General features: G+C 37.3%; 2 protein-coding genes across 2 annotated transcripts; both read left to right on the plus strand.

Annotated features, from left to right (window-relative positions):
- Positions 1-28: 28 nt before the first annotated feature.
- Positions 29-1,995, plus strand: trmt112 (tRNA methyltransferase activator subunit 11-2). Its single transcript, XM_084429508.1, has 4 exons — positions 29-240; positions 726-827; positions 997-1,089; positions 1,667-1,995. The coding sequence occupies exons 1-4, from the start codon at positions 166-168 to the stop codon at positions 1,763-1,765; spliced, it is 369 nt and encodes a 122-aa protein (XP_084285634.1). The 5' UTR covers positions 29-165; the 3' UTR covers positions 1,766-1,995.
- A 4,339-nt stretch (positions 1,996-6,334) lies between these two features.
- tgfb5 (transforming growth factor, beta 5) lies at positions 6,335-11,221 on the plus strand. The gene is made up of 7 exons (XM_084429784.1): positions 6,335-6,840; positions 7,776-7,939; positions 8,126-8,258; positions 8,368-8,478; positions 8,746-8,923; positions 10,549-10,699; positions 10,913-11,221. Exons 1-7 carry the CDS (start codon positions 6,495-6,497, stop codon positions 11,069-11,071), a joined length of 1,242 nt encoding a protein of 413 aa, XP_084285910.1. The 5' UTR covers positions 6,335-6,494; the 3' UTR covers positions 11,072-11,221.
- The last annotated feature ends 1,804 nt before the right edge of the window (positions 11,222-13,025 follow it).

Raw genomic sequence — 13,025 nt, forward strand, 5'->3', positions numbered from 1 at the left:
ATACGCCGCACTTTGTTTCTCGGGGAGTTTGTTTTAGCGGTTGCACACAGTCATCGCGAAAAAAACGCATGTGGTTGTTATATGCTTATGTTTGTAATTCAACGCTTCTATAATCATCAAACTTTCGCGCTTTGGTCCTGAAATATATCGCCACATTCCGCCGAAATGAAGCTGTTAACGCATAACATGTTAACATCGCACGTGAAAGGCGTGGTTAAAGGATATCCACTTGTTATCAAGGTGAGATTGACGCACATTGTTTTCATTACTGGTCATTTATCAGATAGGCATGTATACATTAATACAACATGCAGTAGTAATTTAACAGCACTTAAATGCTAAAGTTAATGCTAAATGATCAAAGTTAAAGAGAAGCTACATTTACATGTCAATGTAACTTTTTTTTTTTTTTTAAAGATTGTTGGTGACTAATCGCTTTTTTATAGTCCTGCAATGTGACAAATGTTACATGATGTCTCTGAATTGCTATGAGCTCGTAACAACTGTTTAAATGCATAAATTAATCTTTTTTACAATAGTTTTAGAGCATGTCGCACTACTGTCACTGATTGAAATATCAACTGCTCAAATAAAGATATATCACACTGATAAACATGTCCTAAACAATCTTTATCTTTAAATCTTAATTTAAATAAAAATAAAAATGTATATGGTTAAGTTTATGACAAATCTGAGTCTTGTTCTGTCTTGGCTCATGAATGAAGGCAACAGAAGTGAAAGTGAATGAGTTGGAGTTCAATGCTCAGTTTGTGAGCCGGATGATCCCTAAGCTGGAGTGGAGCGCCTTGATCCAGGCAGCAGAATGGGTGAGTGAACATGCTGTGCTTTATACAATTTTAATTATAATTCATTAAAAAGGGTGAATTTGCACAACTTTACGGTAAGTACTGTTTAGAAAGCATGCGGTTTTTTTGTTTGTCTGTGCATGATATATGTGTCCCATTGCACCATTAAGCTGATGGGTGTTTTTAACAGCTGGGACAATCTCAGGACCTGCCCAGCGCACTCATACCAAACTATGAAAATGATGAGGAGTTTCTGCGTAAAGTTCACAGAATTCTTCTAGAGGTGAGCAGCCTTTTTGAAAGAACCTAATTTATTATTAGAACCATTAAATATCTTAATGTAGTTTCCTATGGATCATTTTCACATTTCTGAGGTTCTCAAAAGCAGAAGTCACAGTTCGGGAAACTACAACAAATATAATTTGGCCATTTCCATTTGCCCCAATTGCAAAAGAAAAGAAAAAATCCACAATCGCGTTTTGAAGTGATAAATAAAGTGATTATTATGTTGGTCAGAAGAAAGAAAAATATCAATTTTGAGTCACTTCATCCGTCGTATTAGAAACAATCATTCAGCAGTGTTAACTAGTTTTCAGAAATGTTAATGTCAAGGTGAGTGAACAAAGTATAGCGTTATATTGTCATGGCCAATTATTCACTAAGTTTGCTGCTTCAGTTGTTGTAGTGTTGATTCACATTCTTTCTAGGTTATTGTGACCAGATGTATTTTAATTAATTGCAAAAGGCTTCATTGGCAAAACCCCAAATTTCATTGTCATTTTCACATAAATATTAAATATTTGATTTAATGAGCTTTGTTGAAGTGATTTAGTGCTAATAGCAGTGTTCTCTCCTCGCAGGTTGAGGTTATAGAGGGATGTTTACAGTGTCCTGAATCTGGCAGAGAGTTCCCCATCTCCAAAGGGGTTCCCAACATGTTACTCGATGAAGGCGAGTAGATCAACCCATCCCAGAAGAGGAGATCTAGACTGTTTATTGGAGCCAAATGTTTCTTTTAGAGATCTGGGATGCCGTTTTCTTCAGAACACCATAATTCACTAGTTTTACACAGACATGTTCAACTACTTTCTCATTGAAGTTGGTTACTATGATAATCTACATTGTGTTGTTTCTGTCATTGTTTGTGCTTTGTAAAATATTAAATAAATTTGTATTAATTTACTCTTAACTCTTAAGTTTACACTTATTTAAATATACAAATCATCTTCTATTACCTGTTGGTGCGACCTCCTAATAATAATAATAATCTTTATTTTTAGCTTTATTATTCTATTTTATATATATATATAGAGAGAGAGAGAAATTCAAGTTTAAACATTTTATTATAATATTTGTTTAAATATTTGCTTGTCTTTTTAAATTGTAATGGAAATTGACATGAAATAATGCTGATTTGTCTCTAAATTGTGAGGTTTTTATATATGCCTTATGTTTTATATTCAAATTTAATCAGTGTCGTAAAAATTACCATCGTTTTTTAACACAATACTGCTATTATTATACTGATATTATGAATATATTATTCTGTACCATGGAATCACTGCTTCCTAATGAAACTGCTGTAGTTTTATCAACTCTCCTCTTGCTTGAGATTATCTAGGTCAGCTGTAATAGTTTCTTGGAACAAACTGTGCCAAAGACAGAAAAGCTCTGTGAGAGCAAGATGACGTGGCAAGGCAGGGACTATATTTAGTTTAAGGGAGGTTGAAGGAAAGAAACAGCATAAGCTGTTTTCGAGGTCTCTATTTTTAATTCTTATATTGCAATACCGCAACTAACCACCAGAGCGTTTCATCCCCCGCGGCCGCCTGGTGGCGCTCGAGACTCCGCATCCACGTCAGATTATTCCACGTTTCCTCAGATGCAGTATCAGAGATCAAACGTCGAGTTCATGTTTGAACAAGAAAATAGCTTTAATGATGAAAAATTCCAGCCCTCTGGTGTCGTTTTCGTGGGGTTTCTAATGTCGTTTCTCAAGGCTTTCGGTGTCTTATACCTTCTGCCTTCACTTGAAGTTCAATTACAGCCCTCTTGGCCAAACTATAATAAAATCATAATGGAGAGGTGGAGAGAGCAGCTACAAAGCTGTTTTTGACAGATTAACGATCACGTAGATGGGGAACTGTAATTAAAAATGAGAAGAAAGATAGGGAGTGGAAGTGAAGTAAGGAAGGGTGTACCTAAAATGAAAGGATGTGAAAGCTTAGATTGAGGCCTTGGATATCTATCATTTCTCTTCAGGAAACAAAATAGAAGGTGAAATTAATATCCAGTAAATCTATTTTAAATGTGCCCAGAGGTTCTTTTTTTTTTTTTTAAATGGCTCTGTTAAATGCATGATGGAAAAGATTGGATTAGAAAAGCACATTGTCTTATTTCCAAGGTAAACAAATTAAGAAACAGTTGGTCTGTAATTTCATCCTGCAGTGGTGGATATTTCACTATTTGTAAAGATTTTTGTTAAACGTCTGACTGCTGCTTGGAAACAGTTGGAAAGGAAAGAATCCAGAAAACTGTCACCATTGTTATGCAATGAAGGCATCTGGAAAAGGCCGTCTGTGAGAAATACTGACATTACTTTTCACAGGAAAACTGCTAAATAGACTTGTGCAGCTTTGCTTTGGTGACTTTTTATAACAACGCTGCCAAACATTATTACTTTATTATATTATTTATATAATACTTAACATTGTTATCTAAAATGTTCAAACAAATAAATAAGAATGACAAACACCTTTTCTATGAAGAACATGTTTTATGTTTCTGGATCAGTTTGTGTGGATAGTTAAAATAAAATTCTTGATGTAAGTTTGGAACATTTCATTATTATTTCTTCCACAATAAACAGTAAGGTGATTCAATTTTAAAATAATGATGTTTGAAAAACTTTTGACTACAGCAAAGTCAGTTTGGCATAACCAGCATGCATGAAAATAATAAAACAGAGATATTGATCATATCTTGTCCTTTAAAAAAAAGAATAAGTCATTTATTTTAAGGTGAAACAAAAAATATAATAATAAAATTTGTTAAAGTTGTGTACATCTCAAATGTATTCATTGTGCAAAGAGTGTTGTGTTCGGGTCATTTTGTTCTTTTCCCCAAAAATGTTAGTTAATGTTATCGCATTGGACTAAACCCTACAGCCTTAGCTCACACAGGGCATAACCATTTCCCAAATTCTTTTGGTTCATTTTTGTACTTTTTTTTCACCTTGTTACACTTGTTAGTCAGTGAGGCCTAATCAATTAGTTCCAAAAAGAAATACCTGTCCTAATTGAAAGAAAACAATTTGACAAAAAGATTGAATCCAATATTTGTATATAATATAGCATAACGAGAGAATCACAAGCAATTTTTTTTTTTTGTAGACCGGTCATTTTTGACCTGGAAAACCACAAAAGTGGGACTTTATTCCATTTTGTACTAAATAAAAGCATTTCAAAACAAACTTCCTGGTTAAACATTAAAGCACACTAGTGTGATAAACTGCAACTTTTTGCAATATTGACAAAATGATCCACAAATAATGCTTTTTCACTCAAAAACTGAGATGCATAAGCTCAGATCAATCAATCATTTCCAAAAAGAAATACAAAACCTGTCCTACTTGAAAGAAAACAATTGGTTGACAAAAAGATTGAATCCGATGAAGCCGTAATTGGTGTTAATATAGCATTACAAGCACTTTTTAAAAGGCCGGTCATTTTTGACCAGGAACATCAAGGGTGTTACTCAGCATAAGGATTAAAACTAGATTTCTCCTTTTTATCATCTCATTTATTGATAAAAAGGAGATTTATCTCATCTTATTTAGTCATTTACCCTTGTAGTTCTCTCTATGCCCCTTTCTCTCTCTCTCTCTCTCTCTCTCTCTCTCTCCCCCTCCCACACACAGCTGCTCTATGTTTTTCCTTCCTCTCAAAACTTCAGAAAACTTTAGGGACTTGTTTTGTTGAAGAGATGTTTTTGGTAGCTCTGAAACCCAAAGAGGGTTGTGTTTTTAATTATAGCCGGGTAGTTAATTTCACACCTTCAAAGACTCTGTTTGACTTCTGACGTTTTTGTTGATGGTCTTGTCGTTTTCTCTCCCCCCCCTCTCTCTCCTTTGAAACGGATTATTCTTCGCAAAAGATGTATTCTGGTAGGCCAAGCCTATACTAGCTTTTGCTCATTTTGTTTATATTAAATCCAGTTCAACTTTATGCTGCTGGAGACAGTCGGTCTTTGTCATGGGATAATTTCATTTTCCTAAAGCAACTTCAAGGGCTTGATTGAACATTTGGATGGCAGATCTGCATCTTGACTCGAGGCTGTGAGAAAAGAGAAATAAAATCTGACCTGATCTCTTATAGTTATAGTCTTATAATGGGAAAGGAGCTGGAGAGTCACTTTAAAAGAAATACTAGCGGTCCTCGCTAAAGCTCCAAGACAAACCACAAGAATTCAAAACAGCACTTGGAGTTTCTCTCTGAATCATTGGATACCAGACGAGCATGAGGAACTGTACTGTTTATTACCTTACCGGTAAATACTTAAAATCCTGGGAAGCATGATGGAAAGGCTGTGTTTATAGACTCCATAGAGACTAATATAATTGGGATGGTCTGTAATAATGGACAAATGTAGTATGCTTGTCATTAAAACATGCACAGAGATCAGGCCAATATTTCACATTTGGTTTACCTGAGGTTGCTCTTGGGTTTTTGGGAGGGTTTGAACCATAAAAAAAAGTCAAACAGTTGGGGGTCTTAGAAAGTACTTACAGCCCCACTAAACTGTTTAAATTTAACGTGTTTCTTCTCAAACATTTTAGCGTTCACAAAGCCTAGCTGTAACGTCCAAAAAGACCCTCACAAACAGAAATAGTTGCCACCTGAGAAGGTTATACACTGTAAAAAAAAAATCATATGATCAGTAAGTTATGACAACATGTATTGCTTTAACTCATCAAAAACAAGCCATTTTCAAATGTTATACAAGATCAGTTTAATGTAATTTAAGTTGAAATTACTTAAACATCCAAGTTGCCTGTACTTAAAAATTTAAAGCAACAACTTTTTTTATATATATATATACAGCGATAGCAACCGTACGCTGCGTGAGCGATTTCCAATTTTGGTATAGCTACAACACATAATTAGGTGCTTGTTACACTTTATTTTTTTATTTTATTTTTATTTTTTTTACATGCATATTACAAAAATACTGTTTTAAAAGAGTTTTGTTTTAAGACATTTGTTTAACTAACCGCCAGCGACGCTAAAATAGTTTTAGTTAGCCTACGTAAGACGTACCTTAGGCTCGAGAGAGAGAAAAAACTGGAAAAAATAATAAAACTGACCTCCTTGAAATTACTTTAAATTCACACAGTGAACTCAGCTATAGTGTCCTCTGCGCAATCTTCTTTCTTGATTTTGACCAGAAATAGATTATACGAGTACACAAATTATACGTGAGGCAGTGTATGAGGAGGTAAAAGCTGGTATCTGTCAGAAGAGGAGCTCATTCACCTGGTGAACAACACAGAGCGCGAGCAGCGCAGCCTACGCACTTTGGGTTTGTCCCATTGCAAGAGACGCGCTCAGTGCGCGCGCTCCCCCGAGGACATCCAGTGACCGGGCGTTATAGAGGAGCGCTTCCGACCCTCTCATCTGTCAATCAACCATGTGGTTCATCAATCTAACTTTGCTCGTTCTCAAACTGTCCGTGTCTGCGGAAGGATTCTCCACGTGCCATTCCTACAACTTGGACGACCACAAATCCAAAAGGATCGAGGCGGTGCGCGGACAGATTCTGAGCAAGCTACGCATCCGCAGTCCACCGGACCCCGAAGCCAGCCAGCAACCATCGGTCCCGGTGGAGGTGATGTTACTTTACAACAGCACGAAGGAGCTGCTGAAGGAGCGCGCGCGCCAGGCCGAAAGCGCGTGCGAGCGGGAGAGCAGCGAGGAGGACTATTACGCTAAAGAGGTGCAGCGGGTCAATATGATGCCACTGCGCACAGATACGAGTGAGTGATACGCGTTTTATCTGAGATGGCGCATTAATGCACCGTTTAAAAATGCATTGGGTTCCGGATGTGTAGTTAAACCTTCATTCTAGTGCATCATTTAGTTTAAAAAAAGTGTTTATCATTCATTAGATTGACTGAACAAGAAACATTGTCAAAAAACATTCCTAGGTTATTTTTCACCCCAAAACAAAAGTAAGAAAATAATTTCAATACATAGGCTATATTTTATTATTTTCATGTCAATACTCATATAAATAGTAATGATATTATGATAATGTTACCAACATCATAATAATACATAGATACATGCATACACTCTTTTTATGACAAATATGGGGTTGTTGACGCAGTAATAACTACATGACCATTAGATAACAGTATTTATAATGCCATTATATTTATGCAAATTTGTTTTGCGATCTAAATGGTCACAAACTTATTTTTGTGCTTGTTTGAATACATTAAGTTTTTTTCCTTTTGTAAATGTTGTACTATGAAAAAGAATCAATATCCCTATAAAATATTAATCAAACAGATTATCGGGTTGTCTCTAGTTATTTATTGTTTTATATTATAGTAAAAATACATCTGTAATGCACATATTGCTGTATTACAGAAATGATAATCTGAGGAGAAACACCATTAAAATGAATGGGAATTACAAAAAAAGTACATTACTGATAATTTGGGAGGAAAATGTGCTTAATGTAACAGCTATCGAATATAGTGTACCTATAATATACAGCTTTGTTGCCAATAATAAGTCAGCTAAAGTTCAGTGAGGCTTCTGAGAGGCTGAAAGGGGTTAGTCATTGCATCTGCTGTTTTGGCACTAAAGCAAGTTTTATTTCCTTGAGGTTGACCCTCTGAATACCACGCTCAGACCACAAAGTGTAAATAAGGCCAAAGTGAATCCTGCTTTTGTTCCACAGACTCAATCAACCCGGTTCCTCAGAGCCCGTACTTCAGGATAGTGGGCTTCGACGTCACCAACGTGGAGCGAAATTCCAGTACTTTGGTCAAAGCAGAATTTCGCATCTTCAGAGCTCCAAACCCACAGGCTCGCACCACTGAGCAGCGTGTGGAAATATACCAGGTAATGTGGTTTTTCCAGACAAAAGGCTTGAGTTGTTCCAAAGATGAGCAGTGAGTCTGCGTCTGCAAGGGTTTGCTTCATCACGTTTGCATGATCTATTTTCGTGCTGTACAGTGCAAGAAATAGAACAGCTGATGAATGAATGAGTCAAATAAGCTTGTGGTTTGTTTCCATTCACACCCACAGATTCTCAAATCTGAGGACGTGACGGCCCCGTCCCAGAGATACATCGACTCCAGGACGGTAGAGCCTCGTGCCAAGGGGGCGTGGCTTTCAGTCGATGTCACGGAGACTGTGAAGGAGTGGATGGCGTTCAGGGGTCAGTGAGTTCATCCAGAAGTTTCAACATATATTTACTTCTTGATGAAGCAGAGGAGGTTGTGAAGCATTTCCTTCTCTAGGAAAAATAATCTCTTTTTCTCTCTTAGAGAGAAATCTTGGGCTCAAGATCAGCGTTCACTGTCCCTGCTGTACATTCGTCCCCTCCACAAACAATATTGTCCCTAACAAGAGTGAAGAGTTGGAAGCCAGATTTGCAGGTCATTTTCTCATTAATCTAAATGTTTTGTTTGATTTATTTGACTTATATTAAGTTAGTTAAAAAGTATGAATATTATTGCAAACCAAGTGGAATTTATTTTAAAGAAACACAGCACAAGCACACTTTTTCATCACAAAGAAAGTTTAAAACAATAAATACGTTGTTTAAAATGAAGACGAAAAGGCATACTTTTTAGTTGTCTGACATTAGTGAGAACTCTGGCGTCATTTGTTGTTATTGACATGTTGGATCGACTCCTTCCCAGGCATTGATGACGACCTTATAAAGCAGAACAGAAGACCAGGTGTGACTAAAGGACAGATTGAATTTAGCACAAAAACCCCGCATTTGATACTAACCCTGCTGCCCACCGACCGCCTGGACAACCCTATCAAGAAGAACCGCAAGAAGAGATCAGCAGCAGACACGTCCATATGCTCAGGGTACAGAGAGAGAGCTCAAGCGTGTGTGTGTGTGTGTTTGAATGTGTTATTTATTATTACTCTTGTTGTGTGTGTGTACTTGTACAACTATCTTTGTGAGGACCAGTTTGAGTTTTAGACCATTGGAGTGAGAATTCAGAATTCACAATTGCAAGTTTATTTCTCACAATTCTGACTTTTTTTTTCTCAAAATTGTAAAATATAAACTCGGAATTGCAAGGAAAAAATATGGAAAGTGAGATTTAAACTCGCAATTATGAGTTGTAAAATCTGAATTGTGGAAGCTGGTTTCCACCACAGAATAAATAAAAAAAAAGTTACTTTTTATCTTACAAATCTGATTTTGAGAGTTATAATGTCAGAACTGCGAGATATAAACTTTTTTCCCTCTAAATTACATCACACAATTGCGACTTTGTCACCCAATTCTGACTTTATAACTCGTAACTGCGAGTTTATATCACGGAATTCTGAGAAAAATATTCACAATTAGGAGATAAAAAGTCGCAATTAAAAATTTTTTTTTTTATTCAGTGGCGGAAACAAGCTTCCATAGATATAAACTCAGTTATAAGGTTTGAATTGTGAGCTCACAATTCTGACTTTTATCTTACAATTATAAGTTTCTCACAATTTATTCCATGGCGGAAACAAGCTTCTATAGTAGGTTATGTTCCTTACCATCGCACATTAGAAAAGCTAACTTGTGCGAGTATAAAAACAGGTGCAAAAAAACTAGCATATGGCTTTGAAGGATTTCAGTATTAAGCTTAATATTCAGTATTTGGTGAGCGTAAAGCTTTGATAGATGGCTAGAAGCTCAAAAGTTCCCAGTTAATGCAAGAAAACAACACATTGCTTGAAAAACAAAAAAAAAACAATAAGAGACACATGGAGCCAGATGAGATCGATCCTAAGTGTGTGCATGTAAAATAAATTCTACTGCATCACACACCCACAGTACGCATGCAGCGACTCGCCCAAGGAGTGTCACGTCTGATATGCAGAATTCATCTCGTCTGTTCTGGAAGTAAATGCTCTTTTAATGAGTGTTTGTTATGTGGAGTGCTTCCTCTGTGCTAAGCAACATAGAAATGGTCATTAGAGCCACATTTATGTCAAATCAGAGTTTGTTGCCGGAGTCAAAACTTGGACGGCAACTATTAAAAGGGATGGTTCACCCAAAAGTGAAAATTCTGTCATCATTTACTCACCCTCATGTCGTTTCAAACTGACTAACGTTCTTTTACAGAGCACAAAATGTGAAAAGTCCTGCACGCTTTGTTCAGTTATGCACTTGCCACGGGAAGCTAGAGCGCAAGATTTTTTTCTTTTTTGAATAACGATTTAAATTTTAGTCTGTTGCTTACATAAAGCTATTGCATGACCTCAGAAGACTTGGAATATAGCACACAAGTCGTGAGGTCTACCTTTATGGTGCATTGTATTTGTCTAAAAAACAGCGACCAGAGCATTATTCAGTTTGTTCTTCATTAGGAATAAAGTCATGTATGTTTGGAATGACACGAGTGTGAGTGTAAATGACGACCAAATCTTCCTTTTTGGGTAAACTGCTCTTTTAACACACCATAATGCACTGCAACAAATCATTGTACCTCTTCCAGGGCTGATCAGGGCTGCTGTCTGAGGTCTCTGTACATTGATTTCCGCCGGGACTTGAACTGGAAGTGGATCCACGAACCCAAAGGCTACAAAGCAAATTTCTGTGCGGGGAACTGTCCTTACTTATGGAGCGCAGACAACCACTACAACATGGTAAATATTAATCAGGCTGAGAATGCTTAGAGAGAAAAAAAACAGACAGTTAAGGGTTTAATGTTAAAAGGATCAGAAGTGCCGTCTCAAAGATTAGGTATATGCCAAACAAGCTTGCGCACTTGAATGTTGGATGTTGGACAGATTAACGTTGCATTTCGATGTTGCTTTCGGTGTCCGTTCACAGAGTTTCTCTGTCTGTCTTCCTTTCAGATTCTCCCGCTGTATAATAAAATGAATCCAGAAGCATCAGCATCTCCGTGTTGTGTTCCCCAGGACCTGGAGCCCCTCACCATCGTTTATTTCCTAGGCCGAACGCCCCGTGTGGAACAGCTCTCCAACATGGTGGTGCGGTCCTGCAAGTGCCGTTGATTCAGCGGAGAGAGAGACGACAGAGATCTCAGAGGGAGGACAAAAAACAGGTGGATGAGAGGAGAGCAAACACATATAACTCACATCTTAAAGGGATAGTCCACCCAAAAATGAAAATACCATCTTCATTTACTCAACCTTATGTCGTTCCAAACTTGAATGCATTTCTGTCTTCTGCAGAACACAAAAGATATTTTGAAGAATGTTGGAAACCAAACAACATCGAAGCCCACTGACAGTTTCATTTAGACGCAAAAACTCTTCTTTTATGTTCCACAGAAGAAAGAAAGTCATACAGAATTACATTTTTTTTGGGTGAACTATTCCTTCAAACTTGTACAGATGAGAAATAGCATATAATTATTCATGAAGCATCTTGAATACAAGCAACACAACAACAATACAGCATTAACCGTCTCCTGCATTGGTCATAGTCTGATAAAAAGAAGCTTTTTTGATTAGCATCTCCTCGCATTCTTAGTATCACAACAGTGACACACACAATATACATCAGCAGTGCATCCTTTTTAGATTTTGTATGAAGTTTACTGTAGATCAGTTTATATTTTTGGAATTTGCAAGTGTAAATAGTTTTTTGTGCGTGTGATGTTTATATGTGTTTATATGCTAAATACAATAAATTTTGATTATATAATAACATTTTGTGGCTTTTTTATTTATATTCAGCATGTTTATAGAACTTTCTCAAAGCTGTGCATTTATATTTATTTATCACACGGCCCAGCGAGTGGCCTATACTCTCTCTCTTTTTTTTTTTTTTTACTCGCTGAAAATGCAGATTTGACTAGTATAGTGGACTCACCAGCCAGATGCGGTTCGAGGTTAGAAAATCTCCGACGTAAACAGGATGTGAACAATTTCCAGACACCGACCACTCACGGAACGCCAGATTTAAACGCTTGGGTTCAGGGTTTGTGGTGACATGGCAGAAAGAACAGTGAGTGAAAAGCAGGCCGTCCCGCTAAGGCGAAATTGCCTGCAGGATGCGTTTTAAACGCACCATGTGATCGCTTTGATTTGTATAATCTTGCAGTGCCCCTCCACACCCTATAATGCAGAGCGATATAATTTAGTCTGATCTGTGGGAAGTCGGAAGGAATTTTGGCCTACATATATCGCCTGTTTGTTTTCTTTCTCCCTATAAAGCCTCAGTGTGCCCTTTGAAAACCTATAGCGGCTGGCATGGCGTTAAAAGTTTGTTTTTGAGTGAAACGCTTTGCTTACATGTTTATCTGCGGCCAGTGAGAATGATCTGTAGGGAATGACAGGGTTTCTGTGTTTGGTTGCCAGGGCTAAAACAAGCGAATTCCTCTCTCTTGCTCAGTGAAAACAACTTTTATAACTTTATATGAAAAGGGGATGCAAAGGGGAAGAGAGTTAGAAGCACATTGTTACATAACAGTCCCTAAAATGAATCAACAAAAATACTTCTTGTCGCTTACGCAATGTTGACTCAGCGTCCTCCGCAAAAGCAGATTGGGGAGTGCAAATATGAAACCTCAGGGCATGAAAGGGGACGATCAGCCGTCTGAGGGCCGTGTGGTTTGGGAAGAGCAGTCTGGGTGTGAGAGTAGCTTCGGGACACATGGTTTAATGGGGTGTGAATGTTGGATGTGTGTCGTGAGAGTTGCTTATGAGACTAGACTTTGATCTCAGTTGCTCAATGCCACACGCTGAATCCTCTCTGATGCTGTAGAGTAACATTTTTAAGAGCTTTAACTACATTCCTGTAGCTCAAACCTGAACGCAATCTAAGTCGCTTTGGATAAGAGTGACTGCCAGAATGCATAAATGAGAAACAGTTCTAAATTAGGGTTATTATAACCTAAAATGTTTGCGTTTCGGTTAAAATGTTATACAAGCCACAAAGTATACAGTAGCTGTAGTGTTATTAGTTCAATAAATGCTACAGTTTAAAAATATGCATGTGCAA

This window comes from Rutilus rutilus (genome assembly GCF_951802725.1).
Source record: "Rutilus rutilus genome assembly, chromosome: 14".
Lineage (NCBI taxonomy): Eukaryota > Metazoa > Chordata > Actinopteri > Cypriniformes > Leuciscidae > Rutilus > Rutilus rutilus.